The sequence below is a fragment of the Spermophilus citellus genome (assembly GCF_964194105.1).
Source record: "Spermophilus citellus genome assembly, chromosome: 11".
In the NCBI taxonomy this organism is placed as follows: Eukaryota; Metazoa; Chordata; class Mammalia; order Rodentia; family Sciuridae; genus Spermophilus; species Spermophilus citellus.
The window spans coordinates 84,839,110-84,855,032 of record NC_138192.1 but is presented as its reverse complement, the minus strand read 5'-3'; the positions used below and the strand labels follow the sequence as shown (position 1 = coordinate 84,855,032).

General features: G+C 34.5%; 1 protein-coding gene across 3 annotated transcripts in view; it reads left to right on the top strand.

The window, feature by feature from the left end:
- Positions 1-15,923, top strand: part of PDE1A (phosphodiesterase 1A) — a 287,285-nt gene that overhangs the window by 208,948 nt on the left and 62,414 nt on the right. For all 3 annotated transcript variants that reach the window (XM_081262263.1, XM_081262265.1, XM_081262264.1), the window contains exons 11-13: positions 5,006-5,087; positions 7,101-7,221; positions 7,637-7,821. In XM_081262263.1, the coding sequence (XP_081118389.1) occupies positions 5,006-5,087; positions 7,101-7,221; positions 7,637-7,821 (388 nt within the window). The remainder of the gene's footprint in view (positions 1-5,005; positions 5,088-7,100; positions 7,222-7,636; positions 7,822-15,923) is intronic.

Below are 15,923 nucleotides of genomic sequence, written 5' to 3'. Positions count from 1 at the left end.
AAGGTAACTAGGGTTTCTCATTTTGAACAGTGAAAAAAGCATTTTAATGATATTATTTTAAATGGTATTTCTTCATTCTTTCAAAATACACTAAGAATTTAAATACCATGTCTTCTGAGGCACTGGCTTTCCTAGAGTTTTGAGGCCCATCAAAGTACATCTGTTCAAAAATCATCACAATCCTTAGCTTCAGATTATAATATTTTGTATTTCTTGCTTTTTGCTTTGTTTTCATGGTGCTGAAAATTGAACCCAGAGCTTCAAGCATTCTAGGCCAGTACTGTACCACTGAATATATATGTATATATATATATATATATAGAGAGAGAGATAGATATAGATATAGATATAGATATATAGATATATATTGATATATATCCCTAGACCCTTGTTAAAGAAAATATTTTATATTTTTTGTGTGTATTAGTCAAACTAATAATGCAAAATAGAGAGATAATTGGAGAAAAGCTCAAGTGTAAGGTCTAGCTTTCCCTCTTTGCAGCAGTAATGTGGAGGAATCATCACCTTTTTACCCTTGTGTATCTCCTTACTTAAACCCATTCTGCCTCCAACTCAGGATGACTGTGAAAAGCACAGTGATAGAAGGCATCTAAGTGAGCATCATATACTAAAAACCACAACATGGATATGAAGAATTGGTAGTATTTGTTATTCTCTAACTCAGTTTTAAGTTTTACATTTTTCCAAGGTAAAGTTACTAGAAAACATCAATTATGAAGTATTTTTTTATTTGATAGTTACTTAAAGTTGAACTTTGAGGTATCCTTTGCCCAAATCCCTTAAAGCTCAGCTTTAGATAACTATCAAATAACAGAATTTTGATTTACAGCATAATCACAAGACTTAAAAAATAGCTAATAAGTATTTTCTTTCACTCTGCTGAATAAAGCATTAGACTTGGAATTCCTTCAGTAGATTTTGAACAAAATTAAACATGATCATGACGATCTACCCAGCTCATTTTTCTAAGTTGGGCTTCCGTAGACATGAAGAACTTTTAAAACCGTGTATTTCTGAAGGACAAGCCAGTGTAGACCAAGCTATTTACATCACCTCTATAAATCCCATCAATATTACCCCTATTCATGGTGCAACTTCTTCAGATTTTCCCTATAAAGTCAATGGAAATTAGCTAGAGGAAATCAGGATTGTTTTCAGAATTATAGACCTGAGAAACACTTATTTCTGATTCTTGATTAAGCAACTGGTAGTAAGGCAAAGAGGTCCTCATTGCCAAAGCATGTTCACAACAAGCCTGTGACATTCATAAATACAGAGCACCCCCTCTGAGTGTTCAACGGATCCACACAGTTGCCCCCACCCTCTGCTATAATGGTGCATTTGAACTAAGACCAACAAGAGGAAGGGAGGTGCCAAAGAATAACCCCCAGTGCAAGCAGATGGGTTTTGATCCTTTTTCTCTTTACACATCTAGATTGACATAATAAAAACACATTTAAAAAAATAGTCACTTCCATGAAATTTTGTTTGTATTTTATACTTAGTTCCACATAACTAAATGAAGTGTTCCATTCTTCAACTAGTTATTTTATGACACATGAGGGGAAATCTATATTAGTGCAAAAAAAATTATAAATAAATGCTTCCTTGTTAGACAAGGAGAAAAATGATGTGAAAATTATATTATTTGGAAGGAAAGGTCAAGACTGTGATTTACCCTAAATTACATACAGTTAAGCCCCTTAATTTTGTTCAATGTTTCTAGAATATGAAGTGTGTTATTTCAAAATAAATGGTATTTCCTAGTAATAAAAAAGTAATCAGTCCATTCTTGGCCAATGATCTGATTTTGTATAGAGACAACCTTCAGTATTGCATAAGTGTAAAGAACTGTAGCTATGAGCCAGGATAATAACTTAAAATGTAAAAATCAAATATGCTAGTTTCAAGAAGCATGAAAGTGCTATAAACATCAGTTATACAAGGAGTTATAATGTTCTATAAATATTTATAATACTCACAAAAATGCAGTTATTCCAAATCATAAATTTTACTGAAAGTGAGTATGTTTGTTGCTATAATCATTAAACATTTTAACAGTTTTGGTGGCTTTCTGAGAACTTAGAAGGATCCATTTTTAGAAGGAGTGAGGGAAGGTAATTAGATAAGCTCTTCAAAGGGGGCACCAGTTCATTACTTGAGTTTAGTGCTTCTGCAACCATGTGCACACCAGAAACATGTTAAGATATTAAAACGTGTATTTTTGGCTTTATGGAGGCATTACCCTTAAATGAAAACATAAACTCCAAGTAAAATATAAATTGTTGTTTGGTTTAATACCTATTTCTTTGACCCCCTGATTTTATCCCGATGAAAAGTATATATTCTTTATCAAGGGATGGAATAAAGAAAACTACAAAGTTGATCAAATATATACAAAGAATATAACTTTTCCTTTAAATATTTTTCACTTTACCCTTGGAAGTACCCACTTGTCCTATTGGGTTTCTAGTTCCTTCATAGTCTGGCTATAGGACCCCCTACTAACTTTGTATTCATGGCCTTTATTCATCCCAAAGAATAAATAACACTTTGAAATATTTATAAATAAATTGAATAATTAATGTACTTCAGCATTTAATGAGCTTTAGCAGTGGAAATTTGATATTCTAAATTAGCTGTAGGGTACTAGAAGAAAATAGGACACTAACTCTTCACTCCAGCTATCAGAATGTCCACCTGTATATATCTGTCAAATGCCTAAGTCACATATGTAAATGTTGTCACCCAATAATCTATAAAATTAGCTCATGAATTTGGGGACTACCAAAGAACCATGTAGTATTAAAATAAATCTATTAAATTTGTATTCTTAAAATACCAGATAGTAGCATTTTGACCAATAAAAAACAGTTAAATGAAACTTAACTGCATTTAATAGATAAAACCATATAATTAATCAATCAATAAAAGGCAATTAGATCTACATATGCCAAATAAATATCTTTAATACTAAGTTTCCTATGAAGTCTGTCAGTAGTCTTATTTACATTTAACAATATTATTATTATTTATATTTTAATATAAAGTATTAATGGTATTGTTATTCAACGATAAACTGTTTTCCTTATACCTTATTATTATCATGTTAAAAATAATTGCATATTAGTTTTCAAAATCTATACCTTATCCAGATTCTCTGGTTTCCTGTAGCAACACCAACAGATTCATTTTCATTTAGATTGGTGGACCAAGAGCTATCCTCTAATCATTCCAGGTCACCCCTCACACTGCTGACAAATTATTGTTTCAAAAGTTGAATTCTTTGTCATGTCAATTTCATGCTGGAAAAAAGGAGGGGAAAAGTCAATCCCTCTCCATTACATGCTAAATTCAGTACAATGGGTCCCCCCCTGTTTTAAAACAATCTAGGATATGCATTAGACATCATGGACATCTTTAATTGACATAGCTGCACATTGTTGCTATTATGAATTATGATTCTTTGCTAAATTTAATGACTATTCACTAAATGTTAGGCACTACCTTTGGGCTTCAAATAAAGTATCTTAGATAATCCTACTAGGCAGATCCTATGATCATTATATCTTAAAATGAGTAGAACAAGATGACAAAGTTAAGTCAGAGGTAAGAGTTTGTTCAGCACATGCTGGGACCTGTTTGTAGTGACAGAGCCCCTTGCACAGCAGTGATTCAGTGACCTCTCCTGACTCCAAGGGCAATGGCATTAATAATTCTCTTCTATGTATTCAGAAGATGGGTATAAATATTAATTCTAAATAAAATTGATGCCATAAATTGAGGGAGTTGCTGACAGAGATCACAGAACCCGTTATTTCATCTTCTCTAAGTCATGACGTAGTAAAATCTTCCCTTTTGTAGCTACTTTGCTGCGAATCGTATTTTGATTTTCCCAAATAATTCTGATTTCAAAATTCCTGCCAGTAATCAGAGTCATGGTGTAAAGGGAATGCACAGAAAACATTCTTAAAACCTTCAAAGCCATATACTGATATGGTATAAAGATCAGGCTTCACAAATGTTAGAGGAAATCACGGGCTGAAAGGAAACCATGGAGTCCTGAGCCAGGCATTACTTCCAAAGTTGTGGATTGATGCGAGACAGGTGCCAGCATTTTAGGAAGAATACAGACCTCAGAGTACTCCTTCAAATGGTGAGATATTTGAAATGAACAGGAACAGGGAAGCATCCTCTCTCGTTCATAAAACGATCCTCTTGAATACAAAGGAAAACAGCAATGTGTGATAGACCTTGTGAGAATAAATATTTGCACAGAGTAGCTAACTGGATTTTAGGAGTTGAAAACCCATGTTCTTAAACCCGAACATAAATGTTTAATTCTTTCACACACGTATGCAGTTAATCTAGTTTTGATAAAAGCAAATAGCAAAGAATCACTGAGATTTTGATTTTCTCGAAGAAGAATACATTAAAATTATGTCTGAAGAATGTAAGAATGGTGAAGGTATACCTCATTACTTCTTGTGGGAAATTTAATAAAGCTTAGTAAACACAAAGGTATTTCCAAATGTCCATACACATTTAAGTTGAAAAAAACTGTCCAATAACGAAACCTTGATTCTGAAGTTTTGCTGGTGTGTTTGACATTAAATAAAAAAGGATCAAAAAAGTCCATGAGTTGAATTGTTACTTAAATTCTAAATAATATGCTGAGATGATTAATTTATACCAACTTTTGAAAATTGCAAAAATCTCTTTACAATCAAGGGGTTGTAACACTAGGACAAAGTGTACGGGTGCTTAAAATGTTTCTGATTTTCCCCTGAAGAAGCTTCTCCCAAAGAAACCATCTAATAAAAATTTCAGGTACTTGATTTTATAGTTATATTTATATATAAATAGAAAAGTAGTGCTGGATTAAGAAATGAAAGACTCAGCTTTTCAGGAGTGCTACCTAGGCTGCTCATTATCTTAAGTTTGCCCCACCTAAGTCTTCACTCCTCTGCTTTTCTTTCCTCAGGGAGACAAAGAAGCGGAACTAGGGCTTCCATTTTCTCCACTTTGTGATCGAAATTCAACAATGGTGGCCCAATCCCAAATAGGTAATCTGAAGGATGGCAATTGGGCAAAGTGGATGTGTGTTTTCTATTTTCACATGTGTACACCATTCTGTTCAAAGTCCTCTAGGAAAAACTCACTCTATATTCATGACAAAGTTTGCCTTTAGGCTGATCTAGATGATGCTAAGTGATAAAAACTATTGAAATAATTTATAAAATGAATTCAATAAAGCAGAATTGGTAAACGTCATTGTTATTCTAGCTATAATCTTTTATACAAAATAAAGTGCTTTCTTCTTGGGAAGGGACTGTAATTTTCATTTGTTGTTGACTATTGTGTTCTATAATTTAATCTCTTAGGTATAAGGCAATTTGATGAAAATATTAGCATTCCTATTCTGTTAATGCTAAGTATCCATAGTATGCTTGATGTGCAATCTCATATTAGTTTTGGGGAAAAAGTTCCTGTGATATGACTAAATAAGCCAACTGCAAGAAACTTGCAAAATCATATTGCTTCCAACCTCATTCATTGTCATCTGTATTTTTGTTGGGAAATTCAACTCCAGTCCATTATTAAAACATGATTGCTATGCTGCATGGTTTGAATATTTGTAATAGTTCTTCCCTTAGCTAGCATATTTCTCACTGAATTACACAATCGATGAAAATGAAAATAGCCATCTTACCTCTGTATTTTGGCAGCTGTACCCCAAAGCAGCAGGGTGGTCAGAAAGCTGCTTACTCTGGCCTTCCTCCTTCCCAACCAAGTTCAACAGCTGTTTATCTAGAGATTATGAGGAAGGTGCTTATCCTCAATGTTGTGCAGTCTGAGGATTTCACCTAGCAAGCTGGGAAGGAGTGATGTTCTTGAGGCTCATTGCTGTCATATAAATTGCTACCATATTACCTCATTGGACAGTCTACCTGTACTGGTCATTTAAACCCATTCATGGAACTCAAAATCACACTCTGGGTAGGCAATTAACATTACTTTAATTTAAGATGTCAATTAAAATGTACATTTATAGGAATTTTTAAAATTATAAACATGCCTCAATATGTACTATAAATAATATAGTTACTTGAAATGTTAATTATTTTATCATATGTGGATATTTCCAGGGCATTGTCACTTAAAGACCCTCCTTCCCATTATTCCTTTATATTTAGGTAATAGTTCATTGCTCCCAAGTGGGTTTAAGGACACAAGCCCTTGATTTCAAGCACCAAATATTTCCTGGGATCTTAGGGATGTTGTCCCCTCCTCTACTTAAATACCGGGTAGTAAATGTTCCCAGAGGACAATGCCCCTTTCTCTGTGTGTCATTTTCTATCTTGATGAGTACTTTAAATGTGAAAGTCTTCATTCAATACTGACATCTAAAAAGCAGTCGGTTTAGTGCTGTCTCCCAGAGATGTTACTGTTCCTGGGCTGATTTGACAGCACACGCCTACATGCTGCGAACTAACACTTTACATCCAGGGAATAATAAACAGCAATTTGAAATGCGAACAAGTTGGCAGAAAGCTCTGACTGACATAGTAAGAAAAAATGTAAAAGGTGGTTGCCTTCCCATAGCCTGAGGGAAAAATGCCAATTATTTAATTCCTTTGGCGTTCAGATATTATTTCTTTCTGGTCAGTAATAAAATTCACAACAAAATGAAGACCTTTCCCAAAGAGTAATGACCCTTCTCATCGGGACAGAAAAACATATCCCCACTCATTTGATCTGCATCTATTGTTAGCAATAGCATATAAAGCTGAACATTAAATAGGAAAGCCAATATACTTAAGTTAGCGAGCCTAAATTGTAGCACTTATACTGCTTGGGAGATTATTTTGTAGAACAGTTAAGCTATTTTAAAGATTGTGCTACTGGATTAAAATAGTATCAAAGGGCAAGAAAACTGATATTATAGTTTATATTTGCTATCCCAGGAGTGTGCCAAAGAGAGGCTCTTCATTTTAATGATCTTAGAATTCTGGAAGTTGTAAAACTTTGATTTATCTTTTTTTAATTTTTTTTCTTTTTCTTTTTCTTTTTTTTAGGTTTCATTGATTTCATAGTAGAGCCAACATTTTCTCTTCTGACAGACTCAACAGAGAAAATTGTTATTCCTCTTATAGAGGAAGCCTCCAAAACTGAAACTTCTAACTGTGGGGCAGGCAGGTATGATGTTTTTCTTTTATATCATTTTTCATCTCTGTGGTTTTTAATAACCTTTTATTATTTAATGATTATCCTTATTTCTTAAAACCAGGCAGGGAGTTCTTGGAATAATTGTTAGGTAGTATTGCCACCTAGTGTCATGATGTTGTACTGCATCTTCCTTCAATACTGAGAACTGAGGTCCACAGTTCAAGAAAAATCCAAGTCCTCTAAGTACAGGAAGAGGAGTCCCTGGCTCTCTTAGTGGGAAAGGGAGGCAAACAGCTGCCACGTGCTCAGAGCTGGACCTGTCTGTCTGCTGTTCTGCTTCAACAGTCGGTTTCATAAACTTTTTCAGGCTTTGTTCTCTCATCCCATATCCTGACTGATCCTCTTCTCTTTTGTATCTTTTGGTTTCTTTGGTGATTACTGTTAGTTCAACCATTGTGGGGTTACATGTTGCTGAGGTGCTGAGACGATCAAATTCGAAAGGCTTGGTGAACGACGGGAGCTATTCTCCAGACTATTCCCTTACAGCAGTGGACCTGAAGAGCTTCAAGAACAACCTGGTGGACATCATTCAGCAGAACAAGGAGAGGTGGAAAGAGTTGGCTGCACAAGGTAGGGTTGTTCATCTCATCTCCGTGCCCCATCTCCATCTTAACTACTCCTTTAATAGTTTGGATTTTTCTTCCCTTCAGCTTTTTCTTTTATAAAATATGAAAGCTTTGGTATTTGGAATTTGGCTGCCATTTGATTATTCAAGAACAATTGGCTTCTTTGTTAAATGAAAAGGAATTCTGCCCTGGATATCCCATGTGGGCTGCGGATATGTGTCAGTGGTAGGCAACCTGGAAGTGGCACAACAAAATGGTGACAAAACATTGTGGCACAATCACCCCTATGCTTTTGTAGATGAGCTTTCTAACCTGTTTTAGCTCTGGGCTATTTGAATGTTAAGCAATGAATCTTCTCAAATTGTTGTGTTTCCCTCGATGAATTTCCAGTGTCATAGAATAGTTGTTTTTGTTAATGCTGTTCAGTTTTATATTTGTTTTCTATGGAGAGGAAAAAATTGACCTTTTTCACATTGCCAAAACAGAAAGTCCTTTCCCTCAACATTTTGAGGGAAATAAATAAGATTATTTATATCATCTGCTTTAGAAGTAGCTAGAGAATTAAGCCCTGTATGGGTTGACTATTATTATTATAGCTATTTTTTTTGTTGTACTTCTTTGATGTATTCTAGGAATCAGAGATATAATTTAAAAAAAAAGAGGCAAAAATTCCTACGCTCATGAAGGAATGAGAGGGAATCAGGAACGGGATTTAAATTTTAAACAAGTGGTCAGAAAAGCCTTCAAGCAGTGATAATTTAAATAAATACATGGAGAAGGTTAGAATGAGAGCCATGGGGAAGTCTAGGGTAGTGGGAAAGAAATTTTCTTACACAGGAAGTGGCCACCACATCATCTGGGAGGTAGAGCTTGCCTGACATACAAGGAAGCCAGTGAGGCAGGGAGAAACTGGGCAACTAGGAATGATGTAGGCAATGAGATAAAGGTGTAAAGTGGTGCCAGATCATTGGTTTGCATCCAAGAGAGATGGGAAAGCCAATTGCAGGGCTTTCAGAAGAAAAATTGAGAAATACGAACTGAGGTTTTAAAAGGAAAATATTCTTTTGTGTGGAAGGCAAAAAATGTAAACTAGGAGACCAGAAAGAAGGTGATTGATCATAATCCAGGAGAAAGATGGGAGCTTAAAGTAAATAGTAATGGTAGAGAGTGTGTCAGAATTCTGGATACATAAAGATGGTACCTGAAACTGTATGCATGCAAGAGTGATAAGCAAAAAGAGATTGGATTCTGGATATATTTTGAAATATTGGGTTCCCAGATTGGATGTAGAGTGAGTATGAAATAGTCAAGAATGGTGTCAGGCTTTTTGGTTTCCTTACACGTTGTATCTATGTAAATTTATATGATTATTTCACCACTTTCTCATGCTAGCAAAGGTGAAGATGCACATGATGTATTCCCCAGTAATTCCACTTCTGTATTTTTACTATATAGATAATTTTGCTCTTGTACATCAAAAGACATGTCCAAAATGTTTATAGCACAACCATTCATGAAGGCAAAACAAAGCAAAAAAAAAGGATTCATATATTGTACTTTGTATTATGTAATAGTATATAAATATTAAAATAAACTTCAGATATGAACATGAATAGGAATGAATGTCACAAACAGCATTGAGCAAAACACACGATCTGCTGAAATATTTTAAGATGCCATTTATAAAAAGTTAAAAAAAAAACTAAACACCAAGCAATAGGTTTTAGAACCAGATGAAGTGATACGTCCCTATAATTCCAGCAACTCAGGAACCTGAGGCAGGAGGTCTGCAGTTTTGAGGCCAGCCTAACAATAAAAAATAAAGAAGACTAAGGATGTTTTTAGTGCCCCTGGGTTCAATCCCTAGTACCAAAAGAAGAAAATATAGATGTTAGGGTACATATATGAAAAAAAAATGAGGAATTATAGGATAATTATAGAATAATTATTCAGAATTATTCTAGAAGGTAGGATGAGTTATTTAGAAATTAGTAATATTTTATTTCTTAGATTGGGTACTAGATAGATGTTCATATAATGATTACATATAAGATATATCCTTCATATGCACATAGAAACTCATTTGCATGAATAGACTCTTTCATAATAAAAATTTAAAAAAATGTGATCAGCTATAAAAATACAGCTTCTAAAATAGTCGATTTTAAAGTTGGTGAGTATCAATCAGATGTTATCATTTTAATTTCCTATTATCATTTTCAGTGTGTGTAAGATACACTGTTTATTATAACTTTATTACAATTATACCAAGATGAAAATGAACAGTTTGCATGATGCTTAGAGCTGCAGAGAATCAGTTAAACATCAAGGCTCTAAAGAAACTCACAGGTGCTTGGTCATCATCATGTTAGCCCTGGAACTATAGATCATAGATGTCTCAAAAACATACAGTGAAAGATTGCACATCCTTAGACTCCAAGGCATGAAGCTTCTGGGTCATCAGTAACACAAAAAAAATCATTTTAAAGAGTAATTTTCATTCAGTAAGCCTTCTATTAAGAGGCTGGACACATCTAAGTATGTTGTATTTGAAAAACAAGTGCTTTCCTTCATCTCCACGTGTTCATTTATGGTTAAATTTTATCATTTAGACCTTATGACGGGTTCAGCTCCTTAGCACGTTTTGTCTTTGCCAAGCCTCCACCCTCATCTCCAACAGGAGATTTTTAAGAGGGTTCATGGTGATTCTTCCAAAAGAGGGTGGGAGAAATAGTGGGAAGAGTTGCTCTTCCTTTCTTGTATCACATAGCCTTTCTAACCTCGACAAATGTGGTCATTGATATAACAGGGTCTGCCTGATCAAAGCTCACTCCTCGAGACAGCCCCCAGTGTCATAAATCTGTGACTGTCTCCAGCTGTGCTTAAGACCTATGAATCAGCTTTGTAAACAAGGCTTCTAAGGGAGTGATGGAAGAAAAGATCACGTGTGCCTGTACTGGAGACCAGTGAAATGATACGTGCCTCTTGTAAACAAGGAAAATCATATACCTAAACATTAAAGTGCCCTGATGCAGCTCATTTCCATCAGTGGCATTTGATCTTGTGGCAGGTGCAATGTCTGGGTCTGGAGCTGAGGTGGAGCCAATGAGGTTCCTATGGGGAACTGTTAGAGAAGCACTCCTCATTAAAGCAGTGCTTGAATGGCAAGTACTAATGGTAGTTCTCCTTTACCACAAAACAATGACTTTCATAAGCCACCTGGAAGTTTGTTCCATCTTAGACACACAGATTCCCAATTGAACCAGCTCCCCTGAAGCCACCTTGATCAGAACAAAGGCCGGGAATCAATCTCAGATCAGCATTCTGTCCCCCTGCCCAAGGAGAATGTGTATTTGAGAAAATAAGTTTTGCCCCAGAAGTCCCATACCCTTGAGGTCAATCCTGAATGAAATGTAATGCATTTCTTTCTGTACTGGGATTAGTAGGAGTAGGGGTGAAGAGATTCAGGACACATTTCCTATGACATGGGCTTTCTCGAGGTTCTGACATTCCCCTTTGAAGGTTTGCACTACATCTCCACCCAGGAGAAACAGTGTCATCTGAGATGTTATGAAGAGAGTGTTGCAAATAGTGGGAAGTAGGGAGCCTGGCATAGGTTGATAGCCACTAATGAAGTCATCACCAAAATAGTCACAGAGGCTCCCTATGTTCTAGTGCAAAACACATGCCTGTACATATTTTTGAGAGCAGAGTTCAGGGTCTGTTCATCTTGGGTCTCTGGCAATTCCTGCTCATGCCCAGGTAAGAGTTCAGTAACTATTGATTAGAGGAGAGTTGACTGTACTCTCTGGAAGTCTGATTTTAATGGTGAGTCCATCAAAATGAAATGATGTCACTCACAATGTTTGTACAGCTTTCATTGTTAGCTAAAAAATGGAAATTCCACTGATAAATGGCAAAAGAGAAAACTAAATACAGGGGACATTGTACAGAACTTCCTCTTCTCATTTGATATCTGCACTTGCTTGTGTTTTATGATACCAAAAACTTAGTAACTTGCTTTAATTTTACTTTTCAATATGAGTAATGACTGCAAGAGTTCACAGGAGTTTTGTGACCTCAGAAAACCATTAGGTAAGAGAAGTGACCAAGGAAATTTGGGGTGTAGATAGGTTAGAGGGTGGGAGGAAAAGAGTGGGAGATCAGATGCTGCACTGTTTAACAGGTGATGGGGGGTGGGTAGAGGTAGTGGGTAGAAATAGTTCTGAGGTAGTTGTCTCATTGATGTGCCCCTCATGTAGTTGGTGTTCAATGTAACCAAAGTTTGACAGGGTTACTTCACACTGCCCACAGAGAAGCCAGGTTCAAGACTTTGTTATATAACCTCAATAATTAACCAGTTCCAAGTACATTTGTTGGTTTCTTATCTTTTTTTTTCTTTTTTTTATTATTAGTTGTTCAAAACATTACAAAGCTCTTGACATATCATATTTCATACATTTGATTCAAGCAGATTATAAATATCTTTAGTTGTGCCCACACATCTCTGTTACTCTTCAAAACCTTTAGGCTTACATTCCTCTTGATTCTACATCTCTTTTTCTCTCCCACTTGGTGTATAATATCCCCTCAATTGCTCAGAGCAATTTAGTTCTGACCTCAGAAAATCCATTCAACAAAACAAAAACCTTATTCTTCACTTAAAATGCCATTATAGTTCTTCAAGCATGCCTTGAGATTGTCAGGGTTGATCATAGTTTTGTTATTATTTTCAACATCATTGGAATTCTCATAAAAGTTTAATTTACTCATTACCCTCAGGACATTTATCAAAAACCTCTATGACTATACCTATGACTTACCTCAGTACTCAGACAATCATCATAGAACTATCAATGAACTAGGTGTTTTCTTACTTTTTGACATTTTACTATTCATTTGATGTATTAAACATATAATCTTAAATAAACAAGTTTAAGATTATGCATATTGTTAGAAAAGCTAATAAATTTTCTCAATGAAACAAAAGATTCTAAAGAATACATTTTATCATTGCCTGAAAAATTAAAAAACAAGACTAGAAATCTTTCTCACTAAAAGAGAAGCATTTAAAAATTGATGGAAGAATATTAATATTTTCAAAAGATGAAATTTACATTATAGTTAGTATGCTATGTTAAGAGATTTTGATAGATTAATAATTAAACCTTAGGCATTATTACTTACACAGTGCTCCTCCTTATTCACAGGAAGTGTGTTTTAAGACTCTTAGTGGATCCCCGAAAGCACTCATAGAGTCCAATCCTATAAATACTATGCTTTTTCTTATAGATTCATACCTATGACAAATTTTAGTTAATGAATCAGGCACTGTAAGAGATTAACAACCATCATCAATAATAAAAAAGAACTATTATAATAATATACTGTCATAAAAGTCATGTGAATGTGATATCTCCCCTCTCAAAATATTTAGTATAATATACTCACCATTCTTCTTGTGATGTGAGGTAATACTTAAAGGAAACATTTTTTCTGATTCTCTTTGGTATATATGAATTGCCAGCATCACTATAGTCTTGCATTTGGGAAACATTATCAAGTAAAATAAAGGTTACTCAAACACAAACACTGAGATGCAGCAACAGGCCAATAACTGAGATGCTACTAAGTAACTAAAACACAGAGTGGCTACACCAGACAAAAGGATGATTCATGTTGCACAGGAGAAGAAGTGAGACATATTATATGAGATTTCATTCCTTTCTCAGGAAAGCACACAATTTAAAACTTAGGTTTATTTCTTTTACATTAAAATTGTTTGGATGACGGTTGACCTCTGGTAACTGAAACCTGGAAAAGTGAAGTCATGAATAAGGAAGAACTACTATATGTGGAATATCTTAAATTTTAATATTGTTTATTATGTATGGTAAGTGACTTTTGCATTTATGTAAATTCACGTTCTGCTAAGCATGTATTCATGTGCTCAACAATATATTGCTTCTATCACAGTCATTACACTGTTAATCAAACAGCACTGTGATTTAGGTATTATTAATTTAACAAGGAGAAACTGCAGTTTAAGGGAGCCAAGTAGGTCATATGCCACCACAGATTTGTATGTATATTACAAGTTATATACATATAACATAATACATATACATACTAATTTTATCATTCCTTTTCACAGTTTTCATGCAATACACAGGTAGGAATAATCACAGGAAAAGGAAACAGTTTCTTGTGAAACCTTACCCCAGAGACTAGCATGATTGCTTCAAGAAATCTTCTTCTGTCTAATCTTAGCACAGCGAATCCAACAAGCTTTCAATGTACTCAACAAGTCAGCTATGTCCCAGGGGCATTTTTATGTTAAAATATTAAAAATGTATTAATTTGGAAGTGAGATTTTATACCATTTATAGATTTATTCACTCATTCATTGATCATTTCTATAAAAATTTATTGTGGTCACTCTATAAGTAAAGAATCGTAATATGACAAAAATGAAACTCAGAAGTCTCAAGTTACTATCTAAATAATTGGTCTTCATAAAGTCTAGGCTCTGCATCCAGTTTGCTTAAGTTCAAAGTTACCTTCTAGATCATATCACAGAAGCAAATTGTGGAAGATGATTGGTAGAAGTTCATTTTCTAAGTTTTTCTATAGAGCAAGAGTACCATGCTATTTGCTAGAGGAGGATCTGTGATAGCAAGCAGTACTGAAGGGTGCTTCAAGTATTCTGTGTGTGTGTGTGTTCTGCACACCTGTATTTGCCTGAGCAATAAAAGTAGGAAGGGAGGTAGAGGGAGCGTATGTGTATCTCTTCCTGATTACTGGTTGACTCCATGATGATAAAATACGGCCCCCTCCAAGGTTTATAAGATAAGGGATGAAAAAGGTATGAAAAGATGAAAAGGGATCTGGGCTGGTAGAAGGTGAACTGTTGGGAGAGGTGCTTCCCCCTGAGTTTAGAAGAGCAACTTTAAGGTTTTATTGATAGTAGGAGCCTTTCAGGGTAGACTCTCATGGAAACAGTTTCTTATATCCTGACAGGCTCCTACTATCAATAAAGCCGTCTCCACACATGGTACACACTTTGTTCTTTCATTTAGTCAGAGAGAACCCTAACACATGGTCCTTATGGACTATGATAGATGATTTTTTAACTTTCTCTGAGAACCCTCATTATTATGATTAACAACTTCAGCTAATGCTGCTGATTTAATTTGATCATTCAGAACTTATGACAAAGACTATGTTCATATACAAAATATGTTCACAAATGAATAAATATAAATATTTTCTATAACTTTTATGTATTAGTATATTTCTCAGAGTATAATATTCTTTCCTTAAAACATATTTCTGTAACTATCCCAAACTAGAAATGGAGTCAATATAAAGTCTTGAAAATAGGAAAGAAATCTAATCTTCGATACATTCAGAAGTGTTCTAAAACCCAAATTCAGCCAAATTTGTCATTTTATAGTTTATCATAATGCTTATGTAACTACAAATTTATTATTTAAAATGCTTGTAATATTATTTATATTAAATTACAAAGAATGATATTGTCAGTCATGATTACAACTTGTAAGACAATAGCAATGTCTTAATGATTTTCTAGATGCTTTCTCAGGAGAATAAAGACTAGCATACCTGAAAATCATGTTGTAGTCTATATAAGCACATTCACTCATCTAGCTCTGTACTTCTGTAAGGAATGTGGTTGAAGTTAGATTATATAAGATCAATAGAAAAAAAGTCATTTTCTGGTGATAAAAAGGGTATATAATCTTATTTTTTTTATGTTTAAAAAGAAGTCAGATAGACTGCTATCTCCTTATAGAGTATAATTCTACATCCAGAAATCTGTATACTATTTGTAAGTAGACAATACTAATATCTTTCAAGATTTTCTTTTATTAGAATACTGAGCATCTCTATGCTAGTTGAGCTCCCTAGGAATCCAGGCAGCAATTCAAGTGAAGAGAAAAATTAATTGAATTACATATTTTTTTTAAAAAAAGAATCATGTCAAGATCACTACTGATGAGTGCGAGGATAACAAAAAATTTCAGTAGCAAAAGTTTCAAATTATATTTAAAATTAGAAAAATACATAATTTATATTTATAAT